At 39.3% G+C, this 14,912-nt stretch overlaps 1 protein-coding gene across 3 annotated transcripts; it reads left to right on the top strand.

Annotated features, from left to right (window-relative positions):
• The first annotated feature begins 267 nt into the window (after nt 1-267).
• Nucleotides 268-14,383, top strand: PCDH18 (protocadherin 18). Of its 3 annotated transcripts, XR_003520518.2 has the most exons (5): nt 268-3,254; nt 4,075-4,163; nt 4,253-4,416; nt 4,710-4,931; nt 12,437-12,517. XR_003520518.2 is itself a non-coding variant. In XM_027597277.2 (4 exons), the coding sequence occupies exons 1-4, from the start codon at nt 768-770 to the stop codon at nt 13,102-13,104; spliced, it is 3,405 nt and encodes a 1,134-aa protein (XP_027453078.2). In that variant the 5' UTR covers nt 268-767; the 3' UTR covers nt 13,105-14,383. The 3 variants fall into 3 exon arrangements, 2 of the variants coding, with proteins under 2 accessions (XP_027453078.2, XP_027453077.2); XM_027597277.2 differs by lacking the exon at nt 4,710-4,931 and having other exon boundaries at nt 4,078-4,163; nt 12,437-14,383; XM_027597276.2 differs by lacking the exon at nt 4,710-4,931 and having other exon boundaries at nt 12,437-14,383.
• The last annotated feature ends 529 nt before the right edge of the window (nt 14,384-14,912 follow it).

The following is a 14,912-nucleotide window of genomic DNA, read 5'->3' as shown; positions in this document are numbered from 1 at the left end:
GATTTAAAGTTTTTCTTCTGTAATTTGTCTCCCCTTTGTCGTGGCACGCTCAAGGAAAGTGAATGCTGTAGATTGAAAGGAGGAGGGGGAGGAGGGAGGAGGAAGGGAGGAGCAGGGAAGGAGCGGCTCCCAGCCTCCTCCCCCAGCCCCCCCCAGCCCTCCTCCCTGCTCTCCCCGCCGCGCCCCCAGCCCCCGCCTTCCTCCGAGCTGGTCTTTCTCCCTCTCCACCCTCCACTCTCGACCGCCCTCGCTTTGGGGACTCCATCAGCTTTTGATTTGGAAGGACGCTGATTGGCTGGAAGCGATTCAACACACGCCGGGCAAGAGAGCTTTGTCTGAGTTGAAGTGAAGTTGTACAGATTTTAGACTGGAGTCAGCAATCACGGGTGTGTTTAGTCTGCAGCCGAGCAGAGAAAGGGGAAAGAATCGCTCGAGAAAGATTCACTGCAGACTCCTCCAGCACCCTGCAATAGATGGATTCCGACTACACGAGGGGGGAGACGCGGAGGTGACACTCTTCTCTGCCTGCGGAGAGGACAGCCAAACAAATGCAAGGATCGGACTCAACGCCAATAATATCTGGAAGTCGTGACACGGTGTGTATAAAACAAAAGTTTGCGAGCTGTTAATTGCTGTGCTGTATTATTAAGAGACGCTTTCAAGTTTCAAGTACCAAATGTAGCTTAGCTTTAAGTTGCCAAAGGAAGTTGAGGGAATTGCTTTGCTGTTTTAACTTGGTCTGTGTGAGGAATCTCCTAAACTGACCGATGTGCCAAATGAATGCTAAAATGCACTTTAGATTTGTTTTTGCACTCCTGATGGTATCTTTCAGCTATGATGTACTGGGCAAGAATTTGAAATACAGGATTTATGAGGAGCAGAGGGTTGGATCCGTAATTGCAAGACTATCAGAGGATGTGGCTGATGTTTTAGTTAAGCTACCTAATCCTTCCACTGTTCGCTTTCGAGCCATGCAAAGGGGAAATTCTCCTCTCCTGGTAGTAAATGAGGATAACGGAGAAATCAGCATAGGGGCTAAAATCGACCGTGAACAACTATGCCAGAAAAACTTGAACTGTTCCATAGAGTTTGATGTGATCACTCTACCCACTGAGCATCTGCAGCTTTTCCATATTGAAGTCGAAGTGCTGGATATTAATGACAATTCTCCCCAGTTTTCAAGATCTGTCATACCTATTGAAATATCTGAGAGTGCAGCAGTTGGGACTCGCATCCCCCTGGACAGTGCATTTGATCCAGATGTTGGGGAAAATTCCCTCCACACCTACTCTCTCTCTGCCAATGATTTTTTTAATATTGAGGTTCGAACCAGGACCGATGGAGCCAAGTATGCAGAACTCATAGTGGTCAGAGAGCTGGATCGGGAGCTGAAGTCAAGCTATGAGCTTCAGCTCACTGCCTCAGACATGGGGGTGCCTCAGAGGTCTGGCTCATCCCTACTAAAAATAAGCATTTCCGACTCCAATGACAACAGCCCTGCTTTTGAGCAGCAGTCTTATATAATACAACTCTTAGAAAACTCCCCTGTTGGCACTTTGCTCCTTGATCTGAATGCCACTGATCCAGATGAGGGCGCTAATGGGAAAATTGTATATTCCTTCAGCAGTCATGTGTCTCCCAAAATTATAGAGACTTTTAAAATCGATTCAGAAAGAGGACATTTGACTCTTTTCAAGCAAGTGGATTATGAAATCACCAAATCCTATGAGATTGATGTTCAGGCTCAAGATTTGGGTCCAAATTCAATCCCAGCTCATTGCAAAATTATAATTAAGGTTGTGGATATTAATGACAATAAGCCTGAAATTAACATAAACCTCATGTCCCCCGGAAAAGAAGAAATATCTTATATCTTTGAAGGGGATCCTATTGACACATTTGTTGCTTTGGTCAGGGTTCAGGACAAGGATTCTGGGCTGAATGGAGAAATAGTTTGTAAGCTTCATGGACATGGTCACTTTAAACTTCAGAAGACTTACGAAAACAATTATTTAATCTTGACGAATGCCACACTGGATAGAGAAAAGAGATCTGAATACAGTTTGACCGTAATCGCTGAGGACAAGGGGACACCCAGTCTTTCTACAGTAAAACATTTTACTGTTCAGATCAACGATATAAATGACAATCCACCCCACTTCCAGAGAAGTCGATATGAATTTGCAATCTCAGAGAATAACTCACCAGGGGCGTATATCACCACTGTTACAGCCACAGATCCCGATCTTGGAGAAAACGGCCAGGTTACATATACCATTTTGGAGAGTTTTATCCTGGGAAGTTCCATAACTACATATGTAACCATTGACCCATCTAATGGAGCCATCTATGCCCTCAGAATCTTTGATCATGAGGAAGTGAGTCAGATCACTTTTGTGGTTGAAGCGAGAGATGGAGGAAGTCCAAAGCAACTAGCAAGCAATACCACAGTTGTGCTCACCATCATTGATGAAAATGACAACGTCCCTGTGGTTATAGGGCCTGCACTGCGCAATAATACTGCAGAAATCTCCATACCCAAAGGGGCCGAAAGTGGCTTTCATGTCACGAGAATAAGGGCAATTGACAGAGACTCTGGTGTGAATGCTGAACTCAGTTGCTCCATCGTAGCAGGTAATGAAGAGAATATCTTTTTAATTGATCCACGATCATGTGACATCCATACCAATGTGAGCATGGAATCTGTTTCCTACACAGAATGGGAGCTCTCAGTCATCATCCAGGACAAAGGCAATCCTCAGCTTCATACCAAAGTCCTTCTGAAGTGTATGATCTTTGAATATGCAGAGTCAGTGACGAGTACAGCAATGACCTCAGTAAGCCAGGCATCTTTGGATGTCTCCATGATTATAATTATTTCCTTGGGAGCAATTTGTGCAGTGTTGTTGGTTATTATGGTGCTGTTTGCAACTAGGTGTAACCGAGAAAAGAAAGACACTAGATCCTACAACTGCAGGGTAGCAGAGTCCACGTACCAGCACCACCCCAAAAGGCCATCCAGGCAGATTCACAAAGGGGACATTACATTGGTGCCGACCATGAATGGCACTCTGCCCATCAGATCTCATCACAGATCGTCTCCGTCTTCGTCTCCCACCTTGGAGAGAGGGCAGATGGGCAGCCGGCAGAGTCACCACAGTCACCAGTCCCTCAACAGTTTGGTGACGATCTCATCCAACCACGTGCCAGAGAGTTTCTCATTAGAACTCACCCATGCCACTCCTGCTGTTGAGGTAAGATCATACCCTGCACCAGTTCACTGAGCAAGTCAGCTGTGAGTGTTCAGCAGTGGTGTATGTGTTAGTTCTTAAATGTTTCCATTAAGAAGTAAACACGATTAACAATATTCAAATTAAATAGGATGCAAGTTGCCTTCTGTGTACGTAGCAAGTATTCATACCTTAGCAGGCTGTTTTGTTTTTCTTAAAGAATTTGCTTGCATGTATTATGTATAATATTGAAAAATAAATGTGAAGCTCCCAAAATGACTATCTAATTAGAATACCCTTACTTCCCAGATTGAGATACTGGAAGCCAAAAATAAAAGGACTTGTTTTATTCTCATAGTTGTGGTTCTTACCCCAAAAACAAAACAAAACAACAACAAAACAAAACAAACAAATAACTGAGGCCTCCAGAATGCCATCTGAATGCATGTCATATTTGTTCAACTTTTGACATTTTCCTGACATAATTTTAGCTGCATGTGTTCAACTGTTGTAATTTACAACATTTTCCACACATCTTTATAACTGATCACTTTAATCTGAACTAAAAAATAAAGGAAATCAATCTGTTATTTATCAAGGAGTTCTCTTTCCAAAAGAAAAAGTCAGTGTATGAGATCATTCAAATCTCTCTGGGGTAGATTCAGTTATGTGTGGTGGCTGGCTGCGTAGTCTGCCACATTCCAGCATGTATAAATCTTTAAACCAGAGATAACATGTTCAATTAATTAGGATGAAATAGTGAGCAACTGTTTTTCCTTGCTTAAAGCTTGTGAGTATTTGGGGGTTTGTTTCCAGAAATCAGTTCTGTCTATTTGGTTTCCAGCAGGTTTCCCAGCTTCTTTCAATGCTTCACCAGGGGCAATATCAGCCAAGGCCAAGTTTTCGAGGAAACAAATATTCCAGGAGCTATAGGTATGAATTATCCTCCTGCTACCTATTGAGTCCCACCGACACAAATGCTGATGAGTAAAAACCATACTTTCTCTGATTCATCTTTCTAGATATGCCCTCCAAGACATGGACAAATTTAGCTTGAAAGACAGTGGCCGTGGTGACAGTGAAGCAGGAGACAGTGATTATGATTTGGGGCGAGATTCACCAATAGATAGGCTGCTGGGTGAAGGATTCAGTGACCTGTTTCTTACAGATGGAAGAATTCCAGCAGGTAAGAGAGTAGTGATAGATGGTAAATCCTTATTTTCAGATCTACTCCACCAATGAAGTGAACAGTCTCTCCCATGCTTCGATTCTTCTTTGTCTTTTGCATGGAAGTTATCTGTCATCATTGCTATTAGCAATGAATATAACCTGGCACACTTCAGAATCATTTTTGTAGAACTCATATGAAGCAGGTGGTAGAGAAGGAGTAAGCAAAAGAGCCTAGCAGGACAAGAAAGGAGTGGGGAAAGGAGGATAGAAAACCACACCACTTCTTTCCTCTTCCTGCCCCATCCACAGGACTGCCACAGGACACTCTTGAGCAACTCTTTATGAAATTACTGGGTGGTTGTTGTTATTCAAACAGCCTGTTTTGGTGCCTCGTGGTGAACTAGACTATAATTTGGAGGACGCAAATTTCCTGTGATGGGAACCAACTCAGAGAATCAGAGATTAAAATACACCAGAAAATGGTCCACTTCTATCACCAAAAATAGGACAAAGAATGCGTCTTTGTACGTGGTAAGCATAGGATATTTTTGCCACCTTTCATTTTCTATCTGCACTGTAGTGGAAAAGGAAAGCAGTTTAAGAGGGGAGTTTATAAGTACATAGCTACATGGAGGAGATCCTAGTAAGTTATGAGCCACATTTTCCTTAGAGTCCCCCGTCTCTAGTTGTGCAGTAGAAACTCTATGAACCAACTGGATAAATCCTGACTACATCACTGTAGCAACCCTGTTACTAGAGACTGTAATATTAAATCGACTCGGAGGAACACGTAATGTTGCTTTGGCTACTTATGTTTCTAAATTCCAGGGAATGTTGATCCAATGACTGCCATAAATGAAAGAAAGGCAGAACAAAACTATGACCCATTTGAGTTCCATCAAACATCCATTTTCTAAACATAGATAAGTAAGAGAGTTTAGGAAATAGTTGCGGGGCAGCTTCAGAGAGCCACGGAAATGCAGGTGAAAGCACTGCATAGAAAGTTCTAGTAGTTGCCAATGGTAGTAACCAACAGGGTCCTGACACTTACCCAGGCCCCATGAGGACGTCGGTACCTGCATTCTGTCTCCTAACACTTCGACAGACATAGGAATTAGTAAGGGGTGGAAGTAAGGGTAGTGTTCTTGTTTTTTTTTTTGTTTTTGTTTTTGTTTAGGTTTGAAAACTGAAGCTTATAAAGGTTAAAAAACATGTCCCAAATCAGGCAGTTTATAGATGGTAGAGGTGGGATTTGAATCAATCCCCACACTCTTAAACACTAACCTAGTAAGAGTAATACGAAGCAACAGTTTTTTTTTTTTTAAGATAAGTTTAGTAATGTATTTGTTGTTACGTTCTTTAAGTCTCACTACCGTCTATGAAATGATTGAATGCTGCCTATTTCCTTATGATATGACAGTACTAGATACTGCATCTCTGGCAGGATGAACCTGTGGAAAGGACTTCTAGTAACATTGAGGGCTACAGTGTACACGAGAACCAATATTTGCACAGTAGTGTCTTTGTTTCTTTGTTTTATTCATAGACTCCCTATTTAAAGGAAGAAAATAAATCTCTGAAAATCTAGTGGGATATATACAACCTCAGAAAACTTGCTCAAAGAGACTCACTTTTATTATTTTTACCAATGAAATGAAAGAACCGTCTGGCTAAATTTCTATGATTCAGTGATACTGGTGGAACTCTAATTTGGAAGATTGGTCCCCAATTTTGGATAATGTGATTTCCTAAATAACATTATTTCATAAAACAGAAAAGTAGTATAATGGGCATAACAACAATATTATAATGTATAAGTTACTTTTTAAATTGTACAAAGTCTATTCATTGAAATTTGAATTCATTGGCATAGTTAAAGGGAAAAGAACTTTCCCTATTTAGATAACCCTTCCATTTGGGGGCCTAAATGATGCCTAAAATCCTTTTTAATTCTGAAATTGCATAATTGTAACAGCTAACCTGTTTTAGAAAAAGGCAAGACTTCTCTTTCACTCTTTCAAAGCTACCAAGACCAGATATGTTCATGGCAGAAGACTTATCAAATGATTGCTTTAGAAAATGCTAGTAAAGCCATTGAGGAAACAATGGGTAGATATAAAGTCTAGGTAATAGTGAGTCTTGCTTAGTGAGTGGCTTTAGATTCCTTATAAGTTAACATTTCTTTTCAAAGTTAGAGGTTCACTTTTATATTATCAGTAATAGCACCACTTAATATATAGATAGTCCTTGAAAAAATTCTGTATTTACACAATCATACTTAATCTAGGTGTGTAGCAGGAGAGCTATATTGTAGGTTTATGGTGTTGTTTTACAATAGATACATTTCTTTCTTACTGGCTACTTGCCTCCATGTGGGGAAAGCATTCTGGTGGCATAGAGCACCGGGATATTACCAGTGATTTATAAAGTATTTTAAGCTTTATTCATGTCTGGCTAGTATGGAAAGAAATGTGCATATTGAGTATCTAAACAGAGATAACCATCCTTTAATTATGACCATCATTCTGATGATACTTCAACCATTTTCATTATTATTCATTCTGGCAGCTTCTGCCAGCATGTTAGGGTATAAAACTTGTGCTTTGTAAACTTATATTCCCAGGAAATAGCCCAAGTAGAAAAAAAAATGCAAGTCCACATCTGAATTCCATTAACAGAATCAGTGCAGTTTTCAAAAGCATGTATATTTTTAGGACTTAAGTGTCTTATTCCAACTATTTTTCTGCACTAAACTGTGATCAAATATAGATTATGTTATGTTGCATTGCCTGCCAACAAGGTCGTTTCTGGTCATTCATTCTATTAATTCCCACAGAAATATCCTGCATTCTGAGCAGTAAAATCAGCAAGGATTTTTGTCTGTTAGCTCATGTTTGTCAACATACTTTCTTCCTTACTCATTCAACTTTGAACTACAGTGCTACACATATTCCTGCAAAATTTCCATTTTCCCAATCTATCAGACACACCAGAATGATTTATAAAGGCTTTTGATTTTGATTCTTGTGATACTCTTTTATTGAGCTCATTCCACTTTTCATTAATCTGCCATCTGTGATTACTTAACTCAAACATTTCTCTTCAATTCCATGTTCTGTCCATTGTCATGGCTGGTATCCCAGTTCTGGCCTTTCTTCCATGGCTGGTTTACTGTACCCGCACACAAGCTGATATTCACTCTCTAACACCTCCTCCCTTTGTCAAGTATTTCTTTTATGCAGCTAGAACAACTTTTTCAGAACATTTTAATTTACATTTTTTTGGTTCAAAATCAGTAATTGACTTTTGCTGCCCAGCAACACCTAATAAAACTACTTCCCTTGGCATTCCAAGGCCAATAAAATCCACTCCTAGCTTATTAAATCTCCATTTTGGCTTTTTTTGTGTATGTCTTTTGCAATAGGCAGAGCCATCTCTTTACATAACACACCAGTCCTTTGCTTATGTTGCCTTTCTTCCTGAAAAAATCTGGCTTCTCATCACTGTGTCTATCTGAGTCCCGTTCATCTCTCAAAATTTGTTTCAAGTTTCTCTTCCTTTACCTACTGCAGCCTCGACTTTCCCTCTTTTTTTCTTTTCTTGACATGCCTTCACCATCATATAGCCTGGCATTTTAACTGGGCATTTAGGGCTTCATTTGTTACACTTGACTCAGAACTGGATCGGAAACCATTTGAGGACAGGGAGCCATCATCTCACTTGACATATGACAGGCTCTGAAGACATAACCAATTGGTTACTCTGTAACTAATGGCTTGATAGACGTTAGGCCCAGGTTTTTTATTTCTTCTTACGTTAGGATCTACCTATAAAATACAGTACAGTCACAAAATTGATAGTCATATGGTTGGAAAGAAGAGGTCTCGGCTTCCTCATATCCTCCCCTTCCCAGAGGAAATTTAACCCCCTGGCCACTTTCAAGAAGAGACAGAAAGATTAACCACAGGCACCACTTGCCAATAAGTTCTAACTTATTGGATGTGGTATGAAACCTCTGTGGCACTGAATTACGGGTACACTGAGAATGTTTTTAAATAGTTGAGTCTCCAGGGAAAAGTTTGAAAATATCAATGAAACAGAAATGCCCTATTCTGTGCCACTGCCCCCCATCTCTATTAATTTTTCCCAACCTTCTCTCCATTAGCTTTTCTTCAATATTTCCTACTTTATGAATTTGAAAAATTGTATGTTAATTTATTATTTTATAATTAAAGCTCCACTTATTTACTGCAAAGTTGTAAAATGGCATTCCTTGTTTTAAAAATTCCTGTAACCAAATTACTTTTGAATATGGACTGTCATTTTAATCATCCAGATTGTATTTTTGGTTATATGTTCATTGTATTTAGGTCTCTAGAAAATTGATCATATGCAGGATTCTTAGAAGCTTATGTAATCTTTCCTTTTTCCCCCCCGTCATTAAATATTAAAAGAAAACAAAGCCAATCAAATAATCAATCAAACAATTAAGTCCTTCCCACAGAGTTGAAGGCCGGAAAACAAATGAAAGGTGTCACCAGATCTGTTTCCCTTCCTTCTAACAGGATGTGTGTAAGACAAGATAGACAGATCTCTTTTCCATTTTCGGAGACCCAGGGAATTAGGGAAAAAACTTCATTACCACTTTGAGAATGATTTCACTGCTGAGAAAACCTCATTGCTATTAAGGCATTCTAGTTACTTTCAACTCCTTTTGGTTTTGTCCACATTAAATGATGAGCAATAGTTGGTAAATATTTCCAAGCAGTAATAATGCATGAAGTCAGTACATCTAAACATGCTTTTATTCTTAAATCATCCATCCTTATTTAAACTTAGCCTTTCTTCACAGCAAAAGTACACAAGGATTCCCAGTATTTGCCCTTTGTCTTACCCACAGTTAGCACTCACGCTATCTCTGCATTTTCCCTACTTTGTATTTTTAGCTTTCCTGCCAATCAGACTTTTGTTCTCACCCAGTATACTTGCTATCATTTTTGTTCCTCAGATTAACCCCTTCTCTATTAAGAACTGAGGTCCAGAGTTGATGACGTATAAAGCTGAACTATCTTCAAAGTTTAAGTGAAGGGCAGTGACTTCCACCCCTTCCTTTCAATAAAGTCCTCCATTTCTCCTTTTTTTTTTTTTTTTTTAAAGAGAGAGAGGGAGGGTGGGGGTAGAGGGAGAAGCAGTGAGGGAGAGAGAATCTTAAGCTGGGCATGGAACCTGACCCGGGGCTCAATCTCAGAACCCTGAGATCATGACCTGAGCTGAAATCAAGAGTTGGACACTTAGACTGAGCCACCCAGGTGCCCCATTTTTCTTTTTCTGAAAGGAAACAGCTACTCTTCACTTTCCTATTTTTGTATCTAAATCTTTTTTAAAATGTTATTTTATTGCATAAGAACACTGAACATGAGATCTACTCTCTTAACAGATTTTTAATTGTGCAATACAGTATTGTTAACTATAGGTACAATGTTGTATAGCAGATCTCCAGAACTAACTCATCTTGCTTAACCAAAACTTGATGCCCATTGATGAGCAGTGCCCCATTTCCTCAACCCCTCGCACACACACACACACACACACACACACCTTCTAGCAACCACCATTCCACTCTTGGATTCTATGAGCTTGTTCATTTTACATACCTTATATACATAGGATCATGCAGTATTTGTCTTGGCTTATTTCACTAAGTATAATGTCCTCAAGGTTCATCCATATTTTCACACAATGTAGACTTTTCTTCCTATTTTAAGGCTAAATAATATTCCATTGTATGCATATACTACATTTTCTCTACCATTCATCTGTTGATGGGCATTCAGGTTGTTTTCAAATCTGGCTATTGTGAATAGTGCTGCAGGGGACAGGGGAGTGCTAATATCTCTTTGAGATCCTGATTTAAATTCTTTTGGATAAATACCCAGAAGTGGCATTGCTGGATAATATGGTAGTTATATATATATATTTTTAAGATTTTATTTATTTGACACAGAGAGAGAGATAGTGAGAGAGAGAGAGAGCACAAGCAGGGGGAGTTGCAGGCAGGCAGAGGGAGAGGGAGAAGCAGGCTCTCCGCCGAGCAAGGAGCCCGACATGGGGCTGAAACCCAGGACCCTGGGATCATGACCTGAGCTGAAGGCAGCTGCTTAACCGACTGAGCCACCCAGGTGCCCCTATGGTAGTTATATTTTTATTTTGGGGGGAACTTCCATATTGTTTTCCATAGTGGCTGCACCACTTTGTGTTCTTAGCAACAGTGTACAAGTATTCTAATTTCTCCACATTTGCCAACACTTGTTTTTTTTTTTTTTAACAGCCATCCTGACAGATTTGAAGTGATATCTCATTATGGTTTTGATTTGCATTTTTCTGATCATTAGAAAATATATAGTGGGGGCGCCTGGGTGGCTCAGTCGTTAAGCATCTGCCTTCGGCTCAGGTCATGATCCCAGGGTCCTGGAATCGAGCCCCACATCGGGCTCCCTGCTCAGCGGGGAGCCTGCTTCTCCCTCTCCCACTCCCCCTGCTTGTGTTCCCTCTCTCGCTGTGTCTCTCTCTCTCTAATAAATAAATAAAATCTTTAAAAAAAAAGGGGGGGCACCTGGGTGGCTCAGTTGGTTAAGCGACTGCCTTCGGCTCAGATCATGATCCTGGAGTCCTGGGATCGAGTCCCACATCGGGCTCCCTGCTCAGCAGGGAGTCTGCTTCTCCCTCTGGCCCTCTTCCCTCTCATGCTCTCTATCTCTCGTTCTCTCTCTCTCAAATAAATAAATAAATAAATCTTTAAAAAAAGAAAAAAGAAAAAAAGAAAAAAGAAAATATATAGTGAATGCTTATTCTATGCAGACACTTTACCTGGTGCTGGGGATACAGCAATAAACACAATAGACTACTTGCTTCCCCTTATAAAGGATTTGACATTGTTCAAGAATCATCCTTTTTCGCAATAATTTGGGAAGAAGAGAACTCTTTCCTCAGTGGCCAGATCTAGAGAATTAGCTCTGAACAGAGAGGAATGGTTGATATCAATCCAGTTTTCATTCAAATGTAAGATAATTACTTTGCATTTTCTGCATTCTATCACTTGCTCTAAAATAAAATCATTATACCAAACAGACCATATTGTCACTGAAAGAGATAGATGGTTTGTGGAGTATATTTTACATTTTTGCATTCCTTTGTTGTTATGTAGTTTAGTTATGTATTTGGCAAATTTAGAAATTTTTCTCCTCTTTATTTTCTGCTTTTCTAATATCATCTATTATTTTCTATGAGTGTGGCCACTCACATTCCAATAGGGCATTATAACAACTGGAAGAGATAACCAATGGATTTTTTTATATTCCTCAGCTTTTGATGACTTTTCCATCTATTTGAATTTCAAACCTTTAAAAAGAAGACTTCTTAACAAACTAACTATGGATGCCTGGTAGTTGAGGATAATTTGCACTGCTATTTTAAGTAACAAATCAATAAATCCAGAATACTTCGGAAAGAGAATAATAAGGATAATGACCTGATAGCTTATTATATTCCCAATGCTTCCATTAAAGGTAAAGTTAGGTAGACCTCAATATCTAGAAAGCTACTCATAGGTATTACTCAAAAATTATCTGGTGGCATTCTAAAATTATGGATTTCACCTTACAGCCCTGGGTTTTTGAGAATTTATGTTCAGCAAATATTTCATCACCCATACCTTTGCTCTTTTTCAGTCGTCCTCATGTATAAGTTATAAATCCATTTTCTTATTACCTGAGTAACAGAAATAATATTCCTGAGAAGTGTGTGAGTCATAACCCTCCTTTCCTTATTTGATAAACAGGAAAAAAAAGTCCATAAAACTGATATTCAGATTAAATCCATAAGTGTAGTCCATTTACTGTGTAAAATAACGGGTGAGTATCGTGGTGGTAGTTTAAAACTGTCTCGTTCTATTTTTTTTAAATGAAATTACATATTTTCCTATCATTTTGAGTTATGCTAAGTATGATCGTGAATCCCTGTTGTTTCCGTTGGGGTAGCTATGAGGCTTTGCACGGAGGAGTGCAGGGTCCTGGGACACTCTGACCAGTGCTGGATGCCACCGCTGCCCTCGCCATCCTCCGACTATCGGAGTAACATGTTCATTCCGGGGGAGGAATTCCCAGCGCAACCCCAGCAGCAGCATCCGCATCAGAGTCCTGAGGAGGACACCCAGCCTGCAGATTCAGGTGAGAAGAAGAAGAGTTTTTCCACCTTTGGGAAGGACTCCCCAAACGAGGAGGACTCCGGGGATACCAGCACATCCTCTCTGCTCTCGGAAATGAGCAGCGTCTTCCAGCGCCTCTTGCCCCCTTCCCTGGACACCTATGCTGAGTGCAGCGAGGTGGATCGGTCCAACTCCCTGGAACGCCGCAAGGGACCTTTGCCAGCCAAGACGGTGGGTTACCCGCAAGGTGTGGCTGCCTGGGCAGCCAGTACACATTTTCAGAATCCCACCAACAACTCTGGTCCCCCACTTGGAACTCACTCCAGCGTGCAGCCTTCTTCGAAATGGCTGCCAGCCATGGAGGAGATCCCCGAAAATTATGAAGAAGATGATTTTGACAACGTGCTCAACCACCTCAACGACGGGAAACATGAACTCATGGATGCTAGTGAGCTAGTGGCTGAGATTAACAAACTGCTTCAAGATGTCCGCCAGAGCTAGGAGATTGTAGCGAAGCATTTTTGTTTCCATATATATGGAAATAGGGAACAGAGAAAACCCTGAAAGAACTGGCATTGCCAAATAGTTGCATTTATCATAAATGTGTCTGTGTATATTGAATATTAAATACTGTATTTTCGTATGTACACAATGCAAGTGTGATTATTTTAATCTGTATTTTAAAAATACATTTGTACCTTATATTTATGTGTAATTTAACAGACAAATTTTATTTTTTTACTCCCATGACAAACATGTCTTTCCTAATCATGTAGAAACTAGCCACTGTTCAAATAGGATATAGTAGTCAACCACAAAGTATAAAGGCACTGTGTAGATTAGTTGTGTTGGGGAAGAAATTGCTATGCTGTAGGAACAACCCCACTAAAGTATTATATGATTCTTAGTTTCGTTAAGTGATCCAGTTTCTTTTTCCAATGCTTAAAAAATAAAATTAAGCATCAATAAAAATATTAAACTATTTTATTATCATTTTTACTGCTCTCTGCTAGTTCTGATAGTTCAATTACAGCAAAATTGAAACATGAGGTGAAATTTCATTTTAGGACTGGGAAGTACCTTTCATAGACAATGATGAAACTAGGGCTAGAGTCAATGCTTCCTAACCCCCAGGGCCCTACTATTCTGGGGCATCACACTGGCCCTTTCTTGAGAATATTTCTCCTGAAGTATTATTGTCTATTTGTAATCAAGGTAAACAATGAATTTCATTCCATCCTTGTAACAGTAAACATGCTCCAAGGAAATGGAATCTGTCCTTTAAAGGAGTAACAGTATGTATTCTAACAGCAGAAAGTATTAGTGGATGAAAACCATTATGTCGGTGTCCCTCCTAGGGTCGTAAATGTAATTGATTTATTCTGAAACTGTTCTATTTGAATCTTCCCTCTCCTCTCACAATACTTGAACATTTTTATCTTTTGCAATGTTTTTGCTCTAACTATTCACTTTTAGCTTTTGTCTCCAGTGCATGATCTCGTATTTTGCTTTTATTTTTAGTATAAGACCATTTATAAAATTATGATTTTGTTATTGCAATTCTGTTGTATTTGTTGTGTGACAAACAACAAATTCTTTAATTATTGTGCTGTTATCTCTCTGTGTGGAATGCTTCCGTAAAGGAGATCTTTATTATGACTGTTTTCATTTATGACCAAGCTTCTATTAATGTTATTTCTATGAATACACTATCTTGATTGTACTCTCCAGAAAATTTTGCTGTCAATGAAAATAAAACGAAAATTAAAGTAAAGCTAAAGAACTGTCCATAAATCAGAGTCCTGTTCTACATATATGTTCAAAAGCTTTGCATGAAGTATATCCTTCATGAAAGGATAATTCAGTTTTGAGCTTTGAATGATAAAGAGGGAACATTCAGCTGGCTTGGCAAACAAGAAAAACACAACGGAAAAGGAATGAATTTGAGGCCTGTAATGGGAAAGAAAGAAGTCTACCATATTCCCAGTAGATTAAAGAATTTAAATGCATTTGAAGTGTAAAAAAAAAAAAAAAAGAATAATCAAATAGTAACTGCTGGAACATTTTTTAAATTAAAAAAAAATTCTTCCTCAGAACATTTTGTGTTAAGTTGGGTCAAAAAAAAATGTGCCTTACAATGTTTCCAAGAGGTGAAAATATTATCCTGCTTGGTTTACTAGCAGGGAATTGAAATATGAAGAAAGTTAAATAGCCTAAAAGAGGCTAAACTCATATATTTTAAATCTCAAATGAGCACCACATCAAATAGATGTGTTATGTCTTCTAAAGGGCACATTTTCCTTTATAGG

This window comes from Zalophus californianus, chromosome 2 (genome assembly GCF_009762305.2).
Source record: "Zalophus californianus isolate mZalCal1 chromosome 2, mZalCal1.pri.v2, whole genome shotgun sequence".
NCBI classification, from domain to species: Eukaryota; Metazoa; Chordata; class Mammalia; order Carnivora; family Otariidae; genus Zalophus; species Zalophus californianus.
This window is presented reverse-complemented; position numbering and strand designations above follow the sequence as displayed.